Source organism: Notechis scutatus, chromosome 1, assembly GCF_049901735.1.
Source record: "Notechis scutatus isolate UNSWTSFEM ecotype Mainland chromosome 1, rNotScu1.2, whole genome shotgun sequence".
NCBI lineage: Eukaryota > Metazoa > Chordata > Lepidosauria > Squamata > Elapidae > Notechis > Notechis scutatus.
In genome coordinates, this window is record NC_142009.1 from 315,539,572 (window position 1) to 315,561,341 (window position 21,770).

General features: G+C 36.7%; 1 protein-coding gene across 4 annotated transcripts in view; it reads right to left on the minus strand.

Moving 5' to 3' along the window:
- The window catches only part of KIAA0586 (KIAA0586 ortholog), a 67,012-nt gene that overhangs the window by 36,780 nt on the left and 8,462 nt on the right, over nucleotides 1-21,770 (minus strand). For 2 of the 4 annotated variants that reach the window (XM_087952354.1, XM_087952352.1), the window contains exons 9-24: nucleotides 20,936-21,115; nucleotides 18,585-18,696; nucleotides 17,955-18,099; nucleotides 17,384-17,425; nucleotides 15,810-15,914; nucleotides 15,241-15,449; nucleotides 14,311-14,383; nucleotides 13,333-13,479; nucleotides 12,100-12,274; nucleotides 10,589-10,777; nucleotides 9,512-9,705; nucleotides 6,720-6,815; nucleotides 5,532-5,615; nucleotides 3,835-4,028; nucleotides 3,021-3,139; nucleotides 2,060-2,250 (exon numbers count right to left, since the gene is read on the minus strand). In XM_087952354.1, coding sequence (XP_087808480.1) covers nucleotides 2,060-2,250; nucleotides 3,021-3,139; nucleotides 3,835-4,028; nucleotides 5,532-5,615; nucleotides 6,720-6,815; nucleotides 9,512-9,705; nucleotides 10,589-10,777; nucleotides 12,100-12,274; nucleotides 13,333-13,479; nucleotides 14,311-14,383; nucleotides 15,241-15,449; nucleotides 15,810-15,914; nucleotides 17,384-17,425; nucleotides 17,955-18,099; nucleotides 18,585-18,696; nucleotides 20,936-21,115 — 2,255 coding nt within the window. Of the gene's footprint in view, nucleotides 1-2,059; nucleotides 2,251-3,020; nucleotides 3,140-3,834; nucleotides 4,029-5,531; nucleotides 5,616-6,719; nucleotides 6,816-9,511; nucleotides 9,706-10,588; nucleotides 10,778-12,099; nucleotides 12,278-13,332; nucleotides 13,480-14,310; nucleotides 14,384-15,240; nucleotides 15,450-15,809; nucleotides 15,915-17,383; nucleotides 17,426-17,954; nucleotides 18,100-18,584; nucleotides 18,697-20,935; nucleotides 21,116-21,770 lie in introns of all 4 variants that reach the window. The other 2 variants (XM_087952353.1, XM_087952351.1) reach the window with 1 other exon arrangement.

A 21,770-nucleotide genomic window follows, 5' to 3' on the forward strand; every position in this document is an offset into this window, starting at 1 on the left:
TCCTAACAGGGAGGACAATTAACCAGTGAAACAGCTTTCCTCCAGAAATCATGGGTGCTTCATCACTGGAGGCTTTTAAGAAGAGACTGGACAGTCATTTGTCTAAAATGGTACAAGGTCTCCTGCTTGAACAGGGGGCTGGACTAGAAGACCTCCAAGGTCCCTTCCAGCTCTATTATGATTGATTGAAGGTACAGCTGATGCAAGATGTGTCAATCAGGTGGCTTGCTGAAGCAACTACCCTGGCTGCCACAGATAGTCCTTGACTTACAACCACAGTTGAGCCCAACATTTCTGTTGCTAAGCAAGACAGTTGTTAAATGAATTTTGCTCCATTTTTCAACCATTTCTGGGTAGTTAAGTGAATCACTGCAGTTCTTAAGAGAACCCATCTTGCCCCATTGACTTTGCCTGCCAGAAGCTGGCTGGTAGAAGGTCACAAATGGCAATTGCATCACCCCAGGACAGTGCAACTGTCATCTATGTTTGCTAGTTGCCAAGCACCCGAATTTTAATCCACATGACCATGGGTCGTAAGCTGAAAAATGGTCATAAGCCACTTTTTCAGTGCCATTATAACAGGTTTAACAGATTTAACAGATAATCAGAGTTGGAAGGGACCTTGTAGGTCATCTAGTCCAACCCCCCCTGCCCAAGCAGGAGACCCTACACCATTTCTGACAAATGGCAGTCCAATCTCTTCTTGAAAGTCTCAAGTGATGGCGCTCCCACAACTTCTGAGGGCAACTTCTGTTCCATTGTTTGATTGTTCTCACTGTCAGAAAGTTTCTCCTTATTTCCAGGTTAAATCTCTCCTTGTTCAGTTTCCATCCATTATTCCTTGTCTGGCCTTCAGGCGCTTTAGAAAATAGCTTGACCCTTTCCTCCCTGTGGCAGCCCCTCAAATATTGGAAGACTGCTATCATGTCTCCCCTGGTCCTTCTCTTCACTAGACTAGCCAAGCCCAGTTCCTGCAACCGTTCGTTGTATGTTTTAGCCTCCAGTCCCCTAATCATCCTGGTTGCTCTTCTCTGTACTTTTTCTAGAGTTTCAACATCTTTTTTATAATGTGGTGAACAAAACTGGATGCAGTACTCTCAGTGTGGTTTTACTAAGGCTTTATAGAGTGGTATTATTACTTCCCTTGATCTTGATTGTATCCCTCTGTTAATACAATTTAGGATTGCATTAGCTTTTTTGGCGGCTGCTGCACACTGCTGGCTCATATTTAGCTGGTTGTCCACTAAGACTCCAAGATCCCTCTCACAGTTACTGCTATTGAACCTGGTTTCACCCAGTCTATATGTGTACTTTTGGTTTTTCTTGCCTAGGTGTAGGACTTTACTTTTCTCTCCATTTAATTTCATTTTGTTAGATATGGCCCAGTATTCTAGTCTGTCAAGATCCATCTGGATCTTGAGCCTATCTTCTTGGGTGTTAGCTATTCCTGCCAGCTTAGTATCATCTGAAAATTTGGTAAGTTCCCCTTCTATTCCCTCATCTAAGTCGTTAATGAAGATATTGAAGAGTACTGGGCCTAAGACGGAACCTTGTGGCACCCCACTGCTTACTTCCCTCCATTGTAGACTTAGACCCATTAAGGACTACTCGTTGAGTACGGTTTGCCAGCCAGTTGCGAGTCCATCTAGTGGTGGTGCTATCTATTCCACTTTTTTCTAGCTTACTAAGAAGTAGGTTGTGGTCTACTTTGTCAAAAGCCTTGCTGAAATCTAAATATATTATGTCCACAGTATTTTGCTGGTCTACTAATTTAGTCACTGTGTTGAAGAATGAAGTAAGATTGGTTTGGCATGATCTGTTTTAAAAAAATCTGTGCTGACTGCTATTTATTACTTTACTTGTTTCTAGATGTTGGCAGATCTGTTTTTTTATTATTTTTTCCAGTATCTTCGAACAGTCACTAAACTAATGGTTGTAAGTTGAGAATGAGCTGTAGTTTAAACCATTTAAATAGCAGCCAAAAACGTTAAATTATTGGCTGCCCAACTCCAAAGAACTTTTATTAGTCTCAAATTAAGTACAAAAGAAAACAACTTACCTTTTCTGCCAACTGTGGCACGCTTGAAGAAACAACTGGATCCAGTGCAGCTTTTTTGCTTTCTCTGTTGCCCAGCATTACAGCGACTCTCTCAGCAAGGGCTTCATTGACAAAATGTCTTATCATATCAGAATCTACTGGGATGCCAGCATCAACAAATAGCTGAAAACCTTTAGTGCCTGCTGCTTCAACTGAAGATGGATCAGAACACAAGCAGAAATTCAACTTAAAAGTTATACATAATAAGGTTTGGATATTATGAACTATATTCCTCATTTTCAGTTGTTTCTGCTATCCCAAAGCTGATCCTGAGCCAGAGTATTGCTAGGAATGATGTGAGAGACAATGCAAGTGATGGAATGATACCCCATTTCCCCCTTATGCCTTTCTGTTTATATGTGATTCTAAATGCTTAACTGTAGGCTTTAAAGGACAAGCCCATAGAAACATTTAATATCTCAGTTTACTATTTCTTATTTTTCATAATTAGAGCCAGCTCAGTGTAATGGTTAAGGCATCAAGCTAGAAACCAGAAAACTGGGAGTTCTAGTCCCATCTGAGTCACAAAGGTCTGGATGACCTTGGGCCAATCACTTTCTGTCAGGATCTGAATCTGGCTGGAAAACGATGTGGAAGTCGATCAGATTTTCATGATACTAAACCATGACCATCCAATACCTGTCCTCTGCAATTCTTGCATTAATATGTGTTATTAGGTTGGGTTGTTTGGAGCTTGTTTCTTATTGCTACAGAAACAAAAATGTGGGAGGGAATGTGTTGGAGGCCACAGCACGTATTTAAGAAAACAGTAGAACTAGGCGAATTGAGGAAAAATCCAATTTATCAGATTCAAGTTTACTATAGGAATCCTTTTCCTGGACACCTTCTGTAAAAGCTTGCCACCCATTCTTCTTTAACCAGGATAAGACATCTGTTTGGTTTTTTTTGTTTTTTTACTTACCAATGTCCGAGGATACAGCTTGGCTCTCTTCACTCTCCGATGAGCTTAAGTAGCGAATCACCTCTTTCTGAGCTGGATACATTCCGCTGATAACTCGTGCCATTACTTCTTGTTCTACCCTGATGGAATAATCATGTTTATATTTTCTCTAACTGCAATTAAACTGTTCAGCATACTGATTACAAATAGCTACATTAAGTAGTGTTAGTTCATGGGCTTAGGATTTTCTTACATAAATAATTCCTTTTTCTTGCCTTTCAAATTCTTCACTGTCAACCTTTCTGCTTTTATCTACCCCTATCTATCTGCCCCCTTAATACTTCATTTTTTATCAGCGCTGTGTAAATTTCTCTCTCAAATGAGTCTCTTCATCCTCTTATTGTCATGGATGCTGAAATGTATTCTGAGATATTTGTCTGACTATGTGAATTGACTACAGGTAATCCTGGACTTACAACCATTTGTTTAATGTCGGTTCAAAGTTACAACAGTGTTGAAAAAAGTGACCTACATCCAATCCTTGCATTTAAGATCATCAGTGTCCCAGGGGCTTTTGATAAGCAAAGTGAATGAGGAAAGTCAGATTAGCTTAACAGCTGCATGATTCACTTAACAATTGGAGCAAAAAAAAAGTTGTAAAATCAAACACAATTTGCAACTGCATCGCTGGTCATAGTGACAGATGCTCCAGTCCTAATTGTGATTGTAAGTCAAGGACTACCTCTACACATCATGAAAAAATCAAATAAACATTACAAAGCATGAATGGGATTGAAACATAATGATCACCATTTCATGGTCATTGAGAACTCACCAACTAATCAATTTGTTTTCCAGGATCTCTTGTTTTTCTATTATCTTATCAAGAATATCGGCTGAAACTTGAGGTGCTGGAGCCACTGGTGGAAATGGAGGTCCATTATATTTTGGAGAACTGATGTCTCCTTGTCTGCTAAAGTGTAGGAATGGTTCAGAGAACTGTGACATCCTGTCATCATCTCCTTCTTCCTGATGGCAACATAACCAAACAACATTCAACATACATTCACAGTCACCATTGCTTTTGAATTCAATACATTCTATTTACCACATTAATAGAAATAACACTTAGACTTAGGCTTTACAGCACTCTCTGACAGGTTTACGGTGTCAAGATATTGCCCCCGACAATCTGGGTCTTCATTTGACCGACCTCAGAAGGATGGTCAGCATCAAACTCCTGGCTGTGGGCAGAGGTATCCTACAATACCGCATTCTAACCACTGCACCACCATGGCTCCTAATAATAAAGTGAATATAAAAACCCAGACTGAAAAAAACCAGCAGAGATTATTCAGATTTTAGACACTCTAGGGCAGGGCTGTCAAACTCCTGGCCCAAGGGCCGGATGCATCACATGCTGACCATGACCACGCCCAGTTTAGCGAAAGGGAAAAAAGTCATGTGATGGTGCTGTGACATGAGTTTGACACCCCTGCTCTAGGGTCACATCCTGGGTGACCAGTACAAGAGTTTGATCTGGCACATGGAGGTATTACAGCAATTGAGATAGTTTCAAGCTAATATTCATATGGAGAGGTAAAAAGCTTAAAAACTAAAGAGTTGTGTGATTACTGGTTTGTTTTGGTGATAGGTGAAGTTGCATGCATCATCACAGAAGGTAGCTTACAAATTACACTACAAAACAAACAAGTAGCAATGGGGACAAATTAACTTTAAGACCAGTGAAAGAACAAAACCAGCATTGAGATGCATTACCAGGAATGTATTATGCAATTAGAAGACAATATTATTCTTCGCTCATATGTTCTTTTTAACATGAAGGCTGCTAAACATTTCATGAACCCTTGCATGCTTGTACTTTCAAAAACCTGTTAAGAAAATGTTCCTTAATGCCGTAAGTATTTTTACATTTTTAAATATCAGTAAGTAGACTTTCAGATTAAAGATCTCTTGTGTATTATCAGCTTGATTTTTAAAGGTTTGTTACTATAACCAAATTCATGGTAAAGGTAATTCCAAATGGGGAAGAAGGCAGAAATTTCTTTCACATCTTATAAATGGATGTCTTAGTGTCTTTTAATGTTATTTCACAAGCTGCCTTTTTGCCTAAGTTGATACTAAATGACTAAGTAAAGGCTTCTTTAACTAAAAAGGATTTTCACTAGCAAGAAGGTATTACTTCCTATAAAAATAGAGAAATATTACACATTTAACTCATAACCTGCTTTTCCTTTAGGAATTTAAGGTAGCATGACGATATTAGACAGAAAAAACAAGCCCATGTGCCTCATTACCATACTGTCAGCACCAATAAATGGTGATCTTGTTATTTTAAGCATAAACACATCAGAACGACAAAATGTGATTTGTTTCTATTATAATAGGCCATCATGCATTTAACAGTTAATCATGCATTTAAGGCAATAAGCTGCAATGGGTAAAAGCAGCAGTGTTTAAAAAGGTTAAGCTACTTTTTTATATTGCAAGGTAGAGTATCCGAAAACTGACCTGAGTAATATCAGTAGCATCAATAAAGTTAGCACCTGGAAGTTTCAGATCTTCATTCTGAAGCAAGCTGTCTTCTGAAGTGGGCTACATAAAAGACAGATTTCAGTTATCTCTCAAATTTAGCTACAAAAGTACAGTACTAGAAAATAAAAGAATGTGATATTGAGGGGCGGGACTAAGGTATGTAACATGAATGTCACATACAATGGATGGAAACAGGATAAGAGCCTACAAACAAAGTGATTTGGCCACATAAAGACCAATGAGAATACTAACTGGTTGCTTAGAAAAGGTTTTGTTTGTTTTAATAAAGATTTAAACATGTCTATTCATAAATACACATGACAAAAAAATAAATATAAATGCATAATTGATTTGATTATTTATGATGAAAGACTGAGATAATTAGTGAAGGATTACAGGATGAAGAAAAATTCTCTGATATAATAGACCATTTTTAATATGGTGATGACTGTGCATAGAAGAAAATGAAAGAAATGAAAATAAAAAATGACAGTAGAAAGTAGAAGTCCTGCATGAAAATAAAAACAAGAAAAATGTTTCAACACAATTAATACATATTTTCTATAATACAGAATTAGAGCAAAAATGAGGATAAGAAAAACCATTATTCAATGTGAATAGCAAGAAAAGGATAATTGCAAATAATGTAGTGGGGGGAAAAGCACAATTAATATTAAGGCAGAGAAAATGTAGTTAATCTGATAAAAATAAAATTTGTATTAAAGTGGATGAAAAAAGCTAAAGGAGACCCCATATTAAAAATAAAAATGATGAAATGACTTGGGATGAAGGCACACAAATGGTGGTAGAAAGATAGTGTAATACATGATCAACAAAGATGAATGAAAGTTGAGAACATGTCTTCTGTCCATTCTGTTATTTAGAAGTGAGAGTTGAGTATATCAGAAGGAACAGAAAAGTTGAAGCAGTGGGAATGAAGAAATCTGTATGGTAAGTCAAGAATTTGGTTTGAATAAAGTGAGGGAATATGGCTGTTTTTATAAAATACTCAACATCAATCAGTAATCACCTGGGTTTTCAAATGACATACCATTATACATAAAGGCTTTTCTTATAAGAAATTAATCAGGTGAAGCATATCAATGTTAAATTCTCTTTTCAGCAATATTACAGGAAGTTTGCTTATTGGAAACCAACAGATACCTGTATTGTAGCCTTTGCAGGACCAGATAGTAAAGACACCTGGTTTTCATTTGTAGTGTCACTTGAGATGCTATCAATATCAATATTAGGTAGTGTCTGCAAAGAAAGATCACAAATTGTGTTTTTCATTTCTGAATTGTATCCAAGCCACATCTCAATCACACCTTTATCATTTATGCTGTGGCAATGGATACACAAAACACAAATAGGTTATAATTTACATATTAATACAGGTAGTCCTCAACTTATGGCCACAATTGAGCCCCACATTTCTGTTAAGTGAGAATTTGTTAAGTATTGCCCCATTTTACGACCTTTCGTGCCACAGTTGTTAAGTGAATCACTGCAGTTGATAAGTTAGTATCTTGGTTGTTAAGTGAATCTGGCTTCCCCATTGGCTTGCTTTTCAGAAGGTTGCAAAAGGTGATCACGTGACCCCCAGGCAGGGGTGGGATGCTACTGGTTCTGCCCGGCTCTATAGAATCGGTAGCTCTGAAGAGCAGCAGACACCAAACCGGTTCTGTGTTTGCTGCTGTTTGGCCACCTGCTTGCCTGCCCGGGCTCTTACCTGTCCTTTATTTCCTGCTTTTTCAACCTCAGCTGCTTTGCCTGGCACAACTGAGGTTGAAAAAGCAGAGAAAAAGAGGCTTTTTGAATGCTGCGTAACTAAGCGCTTTTCAGCTCTCTGGGTGGCACAGCTTAAGGTTTTTTTACACGTGTGCAGTGTAGTCACCAAACCGGTAGAAACACCAGTTGAATGCCATCCCTGCCCCCAGGTCTCTAAAATGGTCATAATTATAAACCAGTTGCCAAGCATCTGAATTTTGATCACATGATAATGGGGATGTTGCAAAAGTTGTAACTGTGAAAACCATCATAAGTCACTTTTTCAGTGCCATTGTAACTTTGAATGGTCACTACATGATGTGTTGTAAGTAGAGGACTACCTGTACTCTAGACAGAAAGTAGGACTGTCAGTATCATTAATGTCTTCTCCAAGCCAGACCATGTCCAGAATAAAGAAAGGGGGTAGAAAAGTAGCCAAATGGGAGAGATCCTTCAACACCAATCCGACAGCTGCAGCTATTTTTATTTCAGAGAAAAAACTTCAAGCTGAAGTTTTCTCTGCTAAAAAGGGAAACTGTCTAGCCAATATCAATAAGACTAAGTATTAATTAATTTTGACAAGCTATTTGTAAAAGCAAAGAGTACAATTGTTCTGGTATGCTGAAAATGGAATGGGTATCAATCAATCTGACATTATCATAAAAGGCACACAATATGAGGGCAAAATAATATATTACATGCACAAAAATATTGCTTAATAAGATTTCTTCTTAATAAATTTGAATCTATTTTTTAATGTTTAGCGTTTTTAAAACTTTTTTTTAAACCGAAAGGCTTTCAAAATGGCTAAGAATGAAAGCGAACAGAAACCACCTCATATAAGTTTTATATTTCTTAGGAGATGGAACTGTATCCAAATCACAACTTCTAAGTCAGCACTTTTCAAATTTGGCAATTGTAAAATATGTGGACTCCATTCCCAGAATTTCTCAATCAGCATGCCAGAAGTCCAACTATCAAGTTAACACTGCTCCCACTCGTCACCCCCAAGGGTTCTATGTTGTTTGCAAGAATGAAAACACACTGCCCTACCGTGGCGGTGGCAAAGGAAAAAAACTTCAGGAAGATTAAAAATGGTTTGTTTGTTTTATATTCTCCAGAAGCAACAATTGAATGAAAAAGGATGATGACAAGGTTGAGCTTTTGATGCAATATTTGCTCCACAAAAAAATGGGGGGGGAATCATCCCATCTGAGTAACCTAAGGGACATTTATTTACAAAGGATTTTTTTTAAAAAAAAAATCAATTTAAACAAATGTACTTGCAGTATGTCTGTACTTAGACGTAGGAATCTGCCATCATGCTCACTCCAGCACTAAAAATTACTAATTATCTGATAAATTATCAGTCTATTAAACAAATTTCTAGTAATTAAAATAACCAACCCTACCAAAAACCACCGCCGACAACAAAATAACCTGTGGCCCCCCCCCCAAAAAAAAAAAAAAAAATAAAAAAAGAACCAAGGGGAAAAAAAAACCCAAAAAAAAACCCCCCCCCCCCCCCCCCCCCCCCCCCCCCCTCCCCCCCCCCAAAAATAAAAAAACCAAAAAAAAACCCACACCCACAAAAAAACATTCCCCCAACCCCCAACCACCCCCCCCCCCCCCCCCCAAAAAAAAAACAAAAAAAAAAAAAAAAAAAAAAAAATAAAAAAAAAAAAAAAAAAAAAAAAAAAAAAAAAATTATTAAAAAAATTAATTAAAAAAACTAAAAAAATAAAAAAATATAAAAAAAAAAAAAAATAAAAAAAAAAAAAAAAAAAAAAAAAAAAAAAAAAAAAAAAATAAAAAAAAAAATTTTTTAAAAAAAACAAAACCACCCCCCCCCCCCCCCCCCCCCCCCCCCCCCCCCCCCCCCCCCTCTAAGGTGTGACTTCAGAAGACTATTATGTGTTTTGGAAAACATAACTGCTTAAATAATAATAGACTAAGAATATCTCAGCTAAGTCAGCTTAATTTGATTTTAGGAATGTTCCCACCTATACTCCCCCTTACAATTTCTCTTTCAAAAATTGCTGTTCATAGTGTGCTCTTTCTGTGGTCTCCAGATACAAAAGTGGGCATTGTGCTTTTCTACCAGAGAGGGACAGAAACAGAGGAAGATACAGTTTTCTCAAAGTGACTATTAAGTCACTAAATATTTCTTATTTTTTATTCCATACCTGCATAGTTAGTTTGGGAGGATCCTTTTTCTCTGATTTCATTTCTATTATTGTGACTTTGGGCTTGTTCACTTTTGACTTTGGTGGTGGGGGAGAGGAAGGGGGAAGAACAGAAGTTGTCACAGTAACAGGATGGAATTCACCTATATTTATTTCTGAAGGCTGAGGTGAGATGAGATTGATCTGTTTTTGCCCTATGAACATTCAAAACAAAAGAAAGCAATGAAAATTAACGTGAATGGATTCTAACCAGGAACAAAACTATAGGCAAAGTTAAAATAAATAAAAAAGATGAATCGGATAAGAAGATATCCAAAGAAAAAGAATTATGGGAAATTCAAAACAGATTGAAAAATTGCAACTCGATATACAAATGTAAAACAAGATAGCTGACAAGCACCTACATTCTTTTGTTCATGGAGTCATAAATCAAAATTTATGGTAAAAAATCAGAAAATACCTTGGAGCTTATCTCTTGCTTTATCAATAGCTATACATATGAGGGCTAAATCAAAACAACATTCAGAGAGTATTCTTCAATATTAAATGGAAGAGGGCTGTTTCCTTCATAATCTGCTTATCACCTTCTTGAGAAATCTCATCAGCCAATGCTGCAAACTAGATGCTGCCCTAGAGAGGCCTATTGACCCACGCATATATTGTAAGGCAGGTCAATCATTTCAGTAAAAATATGGCGCAGATTTTTCAATCTTCAGTCCTTCAGTTTTTTGGGCTAATCAAATCTGAGGTATCTAGAGATGAAGAACACAATTCTATTACATAATGTTTCAAATCGGAAGTCAAATGACTTTTCATTTGACTTTCATTTGACAAATGACATTTTTCCTCATTTGTGGGAATTTCAAGCTTTAAGAACAGATCTTTCGTCTGTCTGTCAGTCTGTTGGCCTATCTCTCTCTCTACCAAATCCCTTACAGAGTGACTCTAAGAGATATCAAATTAAGATTTGGCTTGGCATTTAAGATAATCAGAAGAAAAAAACCCACTGAATCTCCACAGTTATCTGATCCACTTTTCGATAAATAAGGGCTGCTTGAGTAACTTTTTAATTCATACCTAATGGAATTGCCATTGGAATGAGATGACCTTCAAGAGAACCAGATGCTTCACGAATTGCTTTTGTTGGGCTGAAAAGATACTGTAGTTCCTGGTGAATAGCAGATACTAATTCTGGCTTCTTAAGACTGATAACTTTATTGTCCAGATGGGGGCTGGTCTGTGTCTTGGTAGATTTTACTTTTGTACCTGGTGAAATCAGATTAATTATGTATTCACACACTGTGCAAAATCAATTTTGAAGTAAGCCATAGTTTAACAGGGAGTCAAGCTATCCAAAGCACCTGAGGGCAGGACAAGAAGCAATGGGTGGAAACTAATCAGAGAGAGAACCAACCTAGAACTAAGAAGAATTTTCCTGACAATTAGAAAAATTAATCAATGGAATAATTTGCCTCCAGAAATTGTAAATGCTCCAATACTGGAAGTTTTTAAGAAGAGATTGGATAACCATTTGTCTAGTCGTGTAGGGCAGGGATGTCAAACTTAAGGCCCATAATGTGGTTGGATCCAGCCCGCAGGGCCATCCTGGTCTACCCAATGGGAAGAGGAAAGATTGGCCCAGTCTACCCAGTGTGAAGAAAGAGCAGGCCAGCGTAGCTTTGGCCCGGTCTGCCTGGTGTAAAGATAAAAGATCAGGCCAATGTAACTTTGGTCCAGTCTACCCGTTGCGAAGAGGAAACATGCCAGCAGTTTGGGGAATGGCATCAAGTTGGCCACACCCATCCAGTTCACCACACACCCCAGTCAGCTCCCCTCCCCGCCCCGAGGTCAACCACAGCCCTGATGCGGCCCTCAAAGAAATTGAGTTCGACACCCCTGGTATAGGGTTTCCTACCTAAGCAGGTGGTTGGACTAGAAGACCTCCAAGGTCCCTTCCAACTGTTATTCTCTTCTATTTGATTTGCTCAGTTATCTCTACAAGGAGGAGAATGATAGCAGGACTAACTCTCTCCAAGACCTACTTTGGCAAGAAATTCTCCATTTTACAGAAATCAAAGACTGCCCTTCTTTTGGAGACAGGAGAATAGCTGGCTCAAGAGATTTTCCTAATTCTTAATTATTATTTGTATTAGTTTATAATATAAAATACAAAACCACAAAAGAAAATAGTAGGAAAATAAGGGAGGGAGAAGGGAAAGAAAAAGTGTAGGGAAAAGGGAAAAAAGAAAGAAAAGGCATTGACTTCCGACTCCCAGTAGACTTCTCTGCAGTAGAATAAGATAATAGCATCAAACCTCAACTTTTTACTTTTACATAGTAGTATAAATTAGCCATCTCTATAACAACGAAGAGATTTTCCTAATTCTTTATATTTGCACCCATTTCTAATGCATGTATGGTGGCAAAGATAATTAAATGTCATGAATATGTTATTTATCAGAAATAGCTATATTACTCTACAGATTTTTTATAAGATCATGGTGGAATAAAACATACCCTAAAATAGAAAGGCAAGCTGTTGAAATGTTGTTCTTTTGAGGAAAATAAATAAATAAAACACTACCTACCTTTAACACTTTCTATTACTTTTGGTCGTGGAGGTTTTGATTTGGGAGGTGGAGAATTGAAGCGCAGATACGGCGATTTCTTCAGGGTGCTTCTGTGACCTTGGTAAACTGGCCTGCCATAAACCTGAGAAAGATACTCTTCATTTTGTGCTTCCAACCTTGTTTTCAGAGAAACCTGCTTAAAAAAAGAAAAAATCATTCTGAAATTTGACGTCAGATAGATAGATGGTTATATAAGAATCATTATATTTAGCCACCTAAATCTAGGAAATAAAAGGCTACATTTATTTATTTATTACAGTACAAATAGTCCTTGACTTAGTGACCATTTGAAATGACAACAGCACTGAAAAAAGTGGCTTATGCCTGATTTTCATATTACCGCAGAAGACTGCAACCTTCATAAATACATGCCAGTTGCCAAGCATCTGAATTTTGATCACATGACCACAGGGATGCTGCAATGGCAAGAAGGATGAAAAACAGTGCTAAGTCATTTTTTTCATTGCTGCTATAACTTCAAACAGTCACTAAACTGACTTAATAACCTTTTGTTTAGTGACTGTTCAAAATTTGACTTAACAACCTTTGTTAAGTACAAAGGCTGGTTTGAACTTCAGGGTTGACAGCTGGGCTTCCTTGGCGCCTACGTCATTTTTCCTCTACAGTGGATTACAAAATGTTATGAACAAGCACTACTTGTATATACTTCGACTGAAAGTCCCCAATATTATTGCTAAAGGTCTAGCAGATAAGAAAAACTGTCTCCAACATGACCATTTGTTCAGTGACAGTTCAAAATTATGATGGCTCAAGCACACTCTGCTCACACATGGCCCATTGGCCCACCTGCATTCCCCAATACCTGCTTGCTGCACGCACACACACACACACACACCTGCGCAGCACCTGTGCAGCCCCATTGAACTCCTTGCCTAGGACTCCCAACTCGTTCCACTTAACAACCCACACAATCTTGGAGTTATGATGGCAACCAGGATTGTGGGATTGCTGTTGCTAAGTGATGTAGTTACCTGACGTCATGCTTTACAACCACATTGTTTAGCGACAGCAATCCCAGTCCCAATTGCCGTTACAACCTGAAGACTGCTTATGCTAAATAAGCAAGGGGTAAATTCCTCCTTTTCATGCAGTTCTTGATTAGATGGCCTCTGCTGAGTCCAACCTGAACTAGATTTAGCCCACAATAGCTCCCATATAATGCATTCTCACTTTGTCTGGCAGTTTTGGAGATGGCTTTGTTGCAGTCAAAAGTCTTTTTTGGGGGATTCTTTGACCATGAGATTTTGCATATGTTTCTCTGTTGGATGTCTTGACGGCCTGTTGTGCCTTGAGGTAGTCCTTCCTTGCCATTTCATCCTAAAAAGAAAGCGTAAAAGCAGAAATAAAATGATAGCTTTTAGAATAATACAAAGGTTGATGGAGTTTTAATGTGTGAGCGATGTTTTCAACAATAGTGCTGACAGTATCCATAGGAAAGAAGACAATTGGTATTATGCTGCAATATCATACAAGATTTAAGGTCTTGTGCCTAATATCAGCAATGACATAAATTTGTAAATATTAATTTAAAAAAACACTGAAGACTCAAAAAGGAAGTATACTTCTTTTATTTGTTTCTGTCCTATCATTCTTCGAATTGTCTGCAGTTCAAATTATCATAAAGGCTATGCAAATAAGTTCTTCTAGCACTTTGCTAAATTCTGCTACTTCAAAATCTCCTATGCAAAAGACTGCTATTTTTAAAAGAAAAGAACAATCTAATGACTTTATTAGTTATCTAGTAACTTAGGGAAACTCCAAGATTGTTAATGTAACTTTTCTTTTCTCCAAAAGTAGGTATTTCCTTCAACTATATATTAAAGCACTCAAAATCAGTCCAAAGAAAGGGTAAAGGAGAACTTATTTGTCCAGTTTGTATCTTAGGCAGTCTTTAGTATAATTTGCTACATTTGGAGGAGCCATATATTCCCAGATAATGGACAGTTCTACAATAAATTTTGTACAATCAAGTGGTAAGAATTTTGCTGTTATGGGGTCTTGAATTCAAAAGCTAGAAACAGGCGTGTCTGTTAGCATTTGCAAAAATTCCAAAGAAATTCAAACTGAGATGTGAAATGGCTTTGTTTGGGAAAGATTTAGAAAATCTTTTAGCAGTTGTATTTTGCCACAAACCATTTTCTGCCACACCTGAATTTCCATGCTGATTATCTTAATCCATTCGTCTACAGTCTTCCTGATCCGTATTTCCTCTAGGACATCTCTAGGAGAGAGGAACAGCAGCAGAAAATTAGAGGATCATATCATTAAAAATGAAAAAAAAAATGCTTTAATGAAGAGTTTGAAGCTCATACAGACTCATTTGTGTGTGTGCATGTACACCTTAAACTATACAGACGGACAAGCCCTGAACTTTTTTTTTAGTTCTCCTACCCACCCACCCCCATCAATAAAATATTGCTCCGGAAATTTGTCTTGCTCCTGGAATTTATCATTTAAACAAAATTAAAACTTTCTACAAGTTGTCAGGGATAAATGAAGCAACTACAACCACCCAATACAAGGGTCCCATCCTATTATTTGTATGGTGTCATTATATCATGCTCATATTTACTGTAATTCCCTGGCCATCCAAAATAAAGGCATAGAAAATAATTGCCTGCTTCTCACTTATCGCCGTTCTGTTTATTTTAACCATTTAGTTAAAAACAATCTTGGATGAATATCATGCCTTCTTGGATCTCAGGAGCTTTTAATGCCTCTGATTTATTATTGGAAATGCATGAAATCAAAGGTTTCTTTATGTGACAAGCTTATCTTCAGAAAGTCAGGGATGCCAAGGCTCTACACTTTTCACCTTTAGATCAAAACGTTTCTAAACATTTTAAGGGTTGGTTGAGTAGTTCTTTTAATTCATGTTAATGGTATGACTTGAATATTGGGGGGTTAATTTTACTATACAGGTGGTGTGTGATTTTATATTTGTCCACTATTCTGGACCTCCCTTACAAAGGATGGAAACAAAATTAATATTAGTCAATTTTAAATGGTTGTAATTCTGAAGGGGGAAATAATATTCCTAGAACAAAGAAAATGCAAATTCAAAATGCAGAACTCTACCGATCTGCTGTCAACTCATCGATGAAGGCATGCAAAGCATCAGCGTCCTTGGCACGAATAATGGCTTCCAGGTTTTCTTCAAGAAGCCTTTTATTCTTGCGCACTGTTCTTAGGATCTTTTCAGCATCTTTCAATATGGATTTGGATGCCTTGTTTGACTGAAGAATGGATGACTTGGAAAGTTGCTGAAGTTCAAGAAGATTTCTTTGCTGAAATCCAAATGAATTTTAAAATGTCACTAAAATCTAACAATGCAAGGTATGTTGAATTTTATCTATAAACGCTCCCTACAAGTTAACATAGTAAATCAGCTGCACCCACAGTTTCTTCTATGCTTTTGGAATCTGCTCCAAGGAATTGGCAGATTTTGTAGCATACCTGAGAAATGAAGCACATCTGGTGGAAACCCACACTGCAAGCACACTCATACCATACTGACTTCCCTTTCGTATGCAAGAAGTTCAGTGTGTAATTATTGGAGGCTAGCATGTGTGGCTGTCAGATGAACCTTAGAGATCCACATCCAGGGACTGTAACTGAGCCCATTACCTGGTTTCTCCCTGTCATACCTCAGTTTGTGGTGGCATCTTGAGAAGGACCTCTGGCGAGGGGACAGGTTGATGAGAAAAGAGGTTGTCCTTCTTTTGCTCAGCTTCTTTGGGGTATGAGGTTTTCTGCAGTTTAAGAGAAAAGACAACTGATGCCTCTGAACAGATATTTTAATGAAGAAAACAATGAAGGCTAGCTACAGAAGACACTAAAACAAAACCAGCTGCAAACCCTTCTAGAGTATCAGTTCTCTTGAGGTACAGAGAAGTAGCATGTGGGTGAATTTGAAGCAGAACCACACATTGTCCTAATTTCATAGGATGGATATTAGACTAACGGTAGTTTAGCTCACCATTTGGTTCCTAAAGTAAATAACCAAGTGGAAAGTTGATCAGCAAGTATGAGAGCAATATCACTATCCCTTCCTGTGTTCATAGGAAGTAAACAGAGCAATATCTAATGCTTTTTATATAGGAAATAATATATAGCCATCGTGACTAATAATTTAATTTATTTATTTTATTTGTCAAGTATTAGATAACAGATTAGGTATAAGCATGGTTATGAATACATGAAATGGATACTAATAAAAAAGAAACAATAGGACAGGGACGGTAGGCACGTTGGTGCACTTATGCACGCCCCCTACAGACCTCTTAGGAAAGGGGTGAGGTCAATAGTAGACAGTCTAAGGTTAAAGTTTTTGGGGTTTGGGGAAGAAACCAGTCAGGTAGAGTATTCCAGACATTGACCACTCTGTTGCTAAAGTATTTCCTGCAATCAAGTTTGGTGCGGTTTACCTTGAATTTGTATCTATTGTGTGCTCTTGTATTGTTGTGGTTGAAGCTGAAGTATTCATTGACAGGTAGGACATTGCAGTAGATAATTTTATATACTATAGTTAGATCAGACCTGGCGTAGTTCTAGGTTGTCTAGGTCTAAAATTTCAAGTCTGGTGGCATAAGGTATTCTGCTACAAATAGAGAACTCTTCTTGTGAAATATTTCTGGACTTTCTCAACTGTATTAATATCAGATACGTAATGCAGGTTCCAGACTGATGAGCTGTATTCAAGTATTGGTCTAGCAAATGTTTTGTATGCTCCAGTTGGTAGTGTGATATTACCAGAGAAAAAGCTACGCAGGATTAGGTTAACAATTCTTAATGCCTTTTTGGCTATGTAGTTACAGTGGGCTCTAGCACTTAGATCATTAGAGATGAGTACTCCAAGGTCCTTGACTGAGTTTGGATCATCAACAAGGTCTTGATTATTCAGCTTGTATTTTATTTCTGATTTTTTTTTTTGCCGATATGTAAGACAGAGCATTTGTTTGTTGAGATTTGAAGTTGCCATTTGACCATTCTGAGACATAGTTGAGGTCATTTTGAAGGGTAGCAGTATTGTCAGTGGTGTTGAATAGCTTTACATCATCAGCGAACAGAACAGAATACATGAATAAAAATTCAAACACATGATAATACTATGGTACAATTACCATATTGCTCATTTTAGTGAATATCAATGAGGCAGCATGAGTGCCTTCAAATTAAGACCCATTGAATATATGGTATAAAAAATAAACTGAAACCGAACCTTCACAAAATCGTTCATGTCTGATTTCCACTCCTTTGCATCCTGTAAAGTATAAAAAATGCATTATAGAAAGGTCTCTACACAGATATACTAGTTCTGTACCACAATGGAGAACTATTATTTATTCAATTCATAGTCCTCTGAAAACTGTGTAACATTCTTTCACTGAGGGGTTATATTTGTTTATTTAAGATACTTATAAACTGCTCTTCATCCTTTTGTATACTAAGTCTAACATAACATGCACAACTTCTAAACACATTTTTAAACTACTCAGAAGCTGTATCCGGTCTAGAATGCAGTGATCCCTGGAATGCAGTAATGAGCACACATGCCCATATAACGTTGTTATTGCCATTAGGCTTCAGAGTGCTATTGAAGGTACTGCATGTCACCCTTATTGACTGTAACCATATCTTACTAAATAGCATTTGTGTGCAAGTTTGTATGCTTTCGAGGAAGTTTAAAATGTTTATGAAGCAATATTTTCAATCACAGTAAATATCTATGCATGCCAAGATTCTTTACCTATTAATTATTTCAGTAATACACAACACAAAAGCATTTTTACCTGCAGTATATTATGCATTTCTTTTTTCAATTGCCCAAGATCATGAAGCACATCATCTGCTTTTTTCACAGTTTTCCCAATGGAATCAAGATCTTCACTTGCACTTTTAAATACAGAGAACGCTGTCTGAGGAACACTGGATCTGCTAAAAATATTTTCAAACAGTCATTAATCCCTACTGAGATTACAAATAATATTTTATCTTCTGAGATTTTCTAAATCAGTCACATTCAACTAACAGCTTTCCAAATATTTTGCTCTTTCAAAAATTACCAGGCTACATACTATAATGTCATACAGATGACAGCATACCAGTTCAGTTTGCCCTGTTTGATATACATAAATACATAGCTACATGTATTTCTTCTCCAGTTAAAAAAAGTTGTGGAATTTTCCCTAATAGGCAAATGTAACATTTAAATCATTGTAAAACACCATTTATGTTTAACTTTGAAGGGTTTTCCACAATCAAACTTTTTTCAATCACATTTAAAAGCTAATGACTTGAAGTAAGTAGAGATGTGTTTCTCTACCTCAGCAACTTAAGCCTTAAGACTGCCTGGGGAATTCCAGGAGCTGACATCTTAAGGCCACTGAGATTGAGGAACACTAAGCTTGAGAAATACTTACTGCTCGTTCCCTAAATGCCATGGCACTGCCCGGTTGGTTACTTCTGAGGATGTGCTTGGATTTAATGGAGCTTCATGTGCTTTCAGGATTTGCTCCAGAAATTTCCCTCCACCTAGTGGAGGGGAAAAAAACAATCCATATATATAAGATTCAGAGGTGGGAGACACATAGATTATGCATTTTCAGTAAGCAGTACTTATTATTTTCCAAGAGAATTAGCATTTCCCATTTTAAAATCTTCTCTTGGCAGGTGCTTTCAGTTTTAGAATTTATATCTTGACATGCATTTTAATCAACATAAGTATATTTCACTGTATTGCCTTTGTAAAAAGCATGCTATGATTTAATACAATGCTGAAAAAAACCTTCTAGCCAAATACACAGTAATTTGAAAAAATATCACATTAAATTACAAATTCAGAGTTTATATAATAATCATCATGTGTAAATATAAAACAAAACATAAAATGCACTGCGTATAAATTAATTGGAATTCATGGAATTTAAATAGCGTGCACATAATTCATTTTCTAACCAATTACAAAGAAGAAAGCTCACAAAAGACATCCCCATGTAATTCCCATTGTGTAAGTAAATCCAGTCAAAGGAGCTCCAATAGCACAGTCTTGTCACTCGGAAACACTGTTTTAATACCACACATAAAAGGTTCCTAACACTGACATATTAAAAGTTAAGGTAATTTAAAGATGAAAGACACAACTAAAAATACTTGAAAATGCTTGTTCAAAAGGTAATTTACAGGGTTTTCATTGTAGCTAACTATTGTGGCAGGTCCACTACAAGATTTCTTTTAATACAAGGTGGAGGGATGAGTGGAAATAGTAAAGAGAAGGAAGCAACAGTTAAGAATACAATTAGAAGAGGTGCAGTATTTACACAATAAACAGAAGAATCATCTGAGAATTTTACAAAGGATATGAGGGTATCTAGATTTGAGGATTATGTAAGAAGTAAAAGGAGGTTTTCTGAGAAACATAAATAATGGTTGACGAAAGGAACAGTTGAAGAAATCCTACGGCAATGAAGATGCAAACAAGCAATACACAGCAGTGTTAATTGAATATTTTGGGCTACAAAGAGAATAAATTGAACTGGAAAAGGGAGTTTTGGCAAAGTAAAAGTGTTGTAGAAGAAAAAAAGAGGGTTGCTGGATTTGTGAGCTCTAGTGCTTATATCCAGGGGACCATGCAAATTTGACATAAAGAGAAAGGAAACATAATAATGAAGATAAATAGAGGGAGAACTGGCATGCTGATAAACATGCCAGGAAAAGCTCATAAAGGTTGTAAGTACCTTGGTAATGCCTTTTTCTGGATTGAATAAAAAGAGAAAACAAATTCTATAAGATACTACTTGTAGAAGATAGACTTTTTTTTAATCCTAATTTATAGGCTAAGCACTTGCTCTTTAGAAGCTCAAAACTGAGGTTTTGTTAATAGTGATGTTTTTAGTACCTTGTGGAATATTAGGTTACATGACAAATGTCAGTTTGGGAGCAAAGTAAAAAAAATTTGTTTCTTGGAATTAATACAGTGGGATTAAGAATGCCGGTTTCAAGTATAACTCCATCATCCACTGAATTCAGTAAAGATGCATTCCCAGTCATCATTTTAAAAATTAAGTGAGAAGCTGATACGCTGCTAGCTTCTAACATCATTTTTATTTAAAACAATGTATCTGAGGCCCAGATATGTTCCATGATGACAAGTGAGAGGTGACTACAGCATGGGAATGTGCTACCTGCCCAGTTAAAGTTAATAATAGAAAAATTGGGGGGTGGGGGGTGTTTTATTTGAACAGGCAATTAGAATGCAGATAATTGACCTGCAGAGTGAGCAACTAATTTAGCATTTTTTTTATTTTTATTCATATTGTAATATCCACCCCGAGTCCAACCAAATGGGATGGTATCAGAATATTGTAAGTGGATATATAATCCCTCTATTTATTCATTATTTTAGAAATAGGAAAGTTCCTTATGTGATGTTTTTTGATAATGACCACAAAAGTATTCCCAAAATTGCAAATACAGCTCAGAAGATTATCTTACCACTGATCCAGAGAAAGATATCAGGATGTCAACTTTGAAGAGGAGAAATACCGTTTTTGGCATGTACACAGTTCTGTCTTTTATAAAAATGCTGGCAAATAGATAGCAAAAAGGTTTAAACTTTTCCCAAAGCTAGAATGTAAAGTGTTTTTCCTCCCAAAGGCTAGTAAAACCAAAGAATGTTATAATATATTATTCTTCTATAATTAACATACTAAATGAACAATTAACCAAATAAAAGGAAACATTGCAACTGGTTTTGAATCTACATTTTCCTTACCTAGAGTTTTACCACAAGACACATTTTCTTTCTCTCCAAAAGACAGTTCTTTCTTTGCCATTTTCTGTGAAATTTGAGCATCTTTAGATACAGGCATAGGAGCATATCTCCGTGGTGCTGGTGTCTTCAAAGGGGATTTCTGTATAGAAACACGCTGTTTTTCTAATTGCTGTGAATAGACTGGAATATAGGAATATGAATACCGGTATATACATTATAAATAACAAAAATAGAATATCTTATTTTCAAGCCATAAGAATTATGCCTTAGTCATGACAATGATTATGCCTTAGTCAAAAGATCTGACACGTTTTGATTAGTTGAGAAAAATACTAATCAAAACATGTGTCAGATCTTTTGGTACGTGAAATTAGAATTCTGGAGATAAGCAAGGGCAAAGCTCTACAGCACAATGCTGATCCAAGGACCATTCAGCCTGAACAAGGTGATCCAAAGTTTCCAAAATCTGGGAACTTCCAGTAATCAGTAGAAAAGTAAAGAAGGGAAATTAATCTAGTTTCTGTCTTTCCATGTTTTTCAGCCGTTGCCAAATTCATTCTAATTTGGAAGTTTAAGGTATGACAGGTAGAATTCATGCTGATTATTTGTCGATTCAGATATTTAACTGTTTCCTCTCTTCAAAGAGGCTTATTTCCAGATATTGCAACAACACATGAGATCTTGAGAACAGAACCAAAAAAAAAATGTTTGGTATCCATGAGTGAACTGTCAAATAAGTAAATCCATTGCTCTGTCAAAAAGAACCTTATCCAAATATAAAGATGGCCCACTAATAAATTGTGTTTTGATTATTCCAAAACTGAAAGGTGAGTTA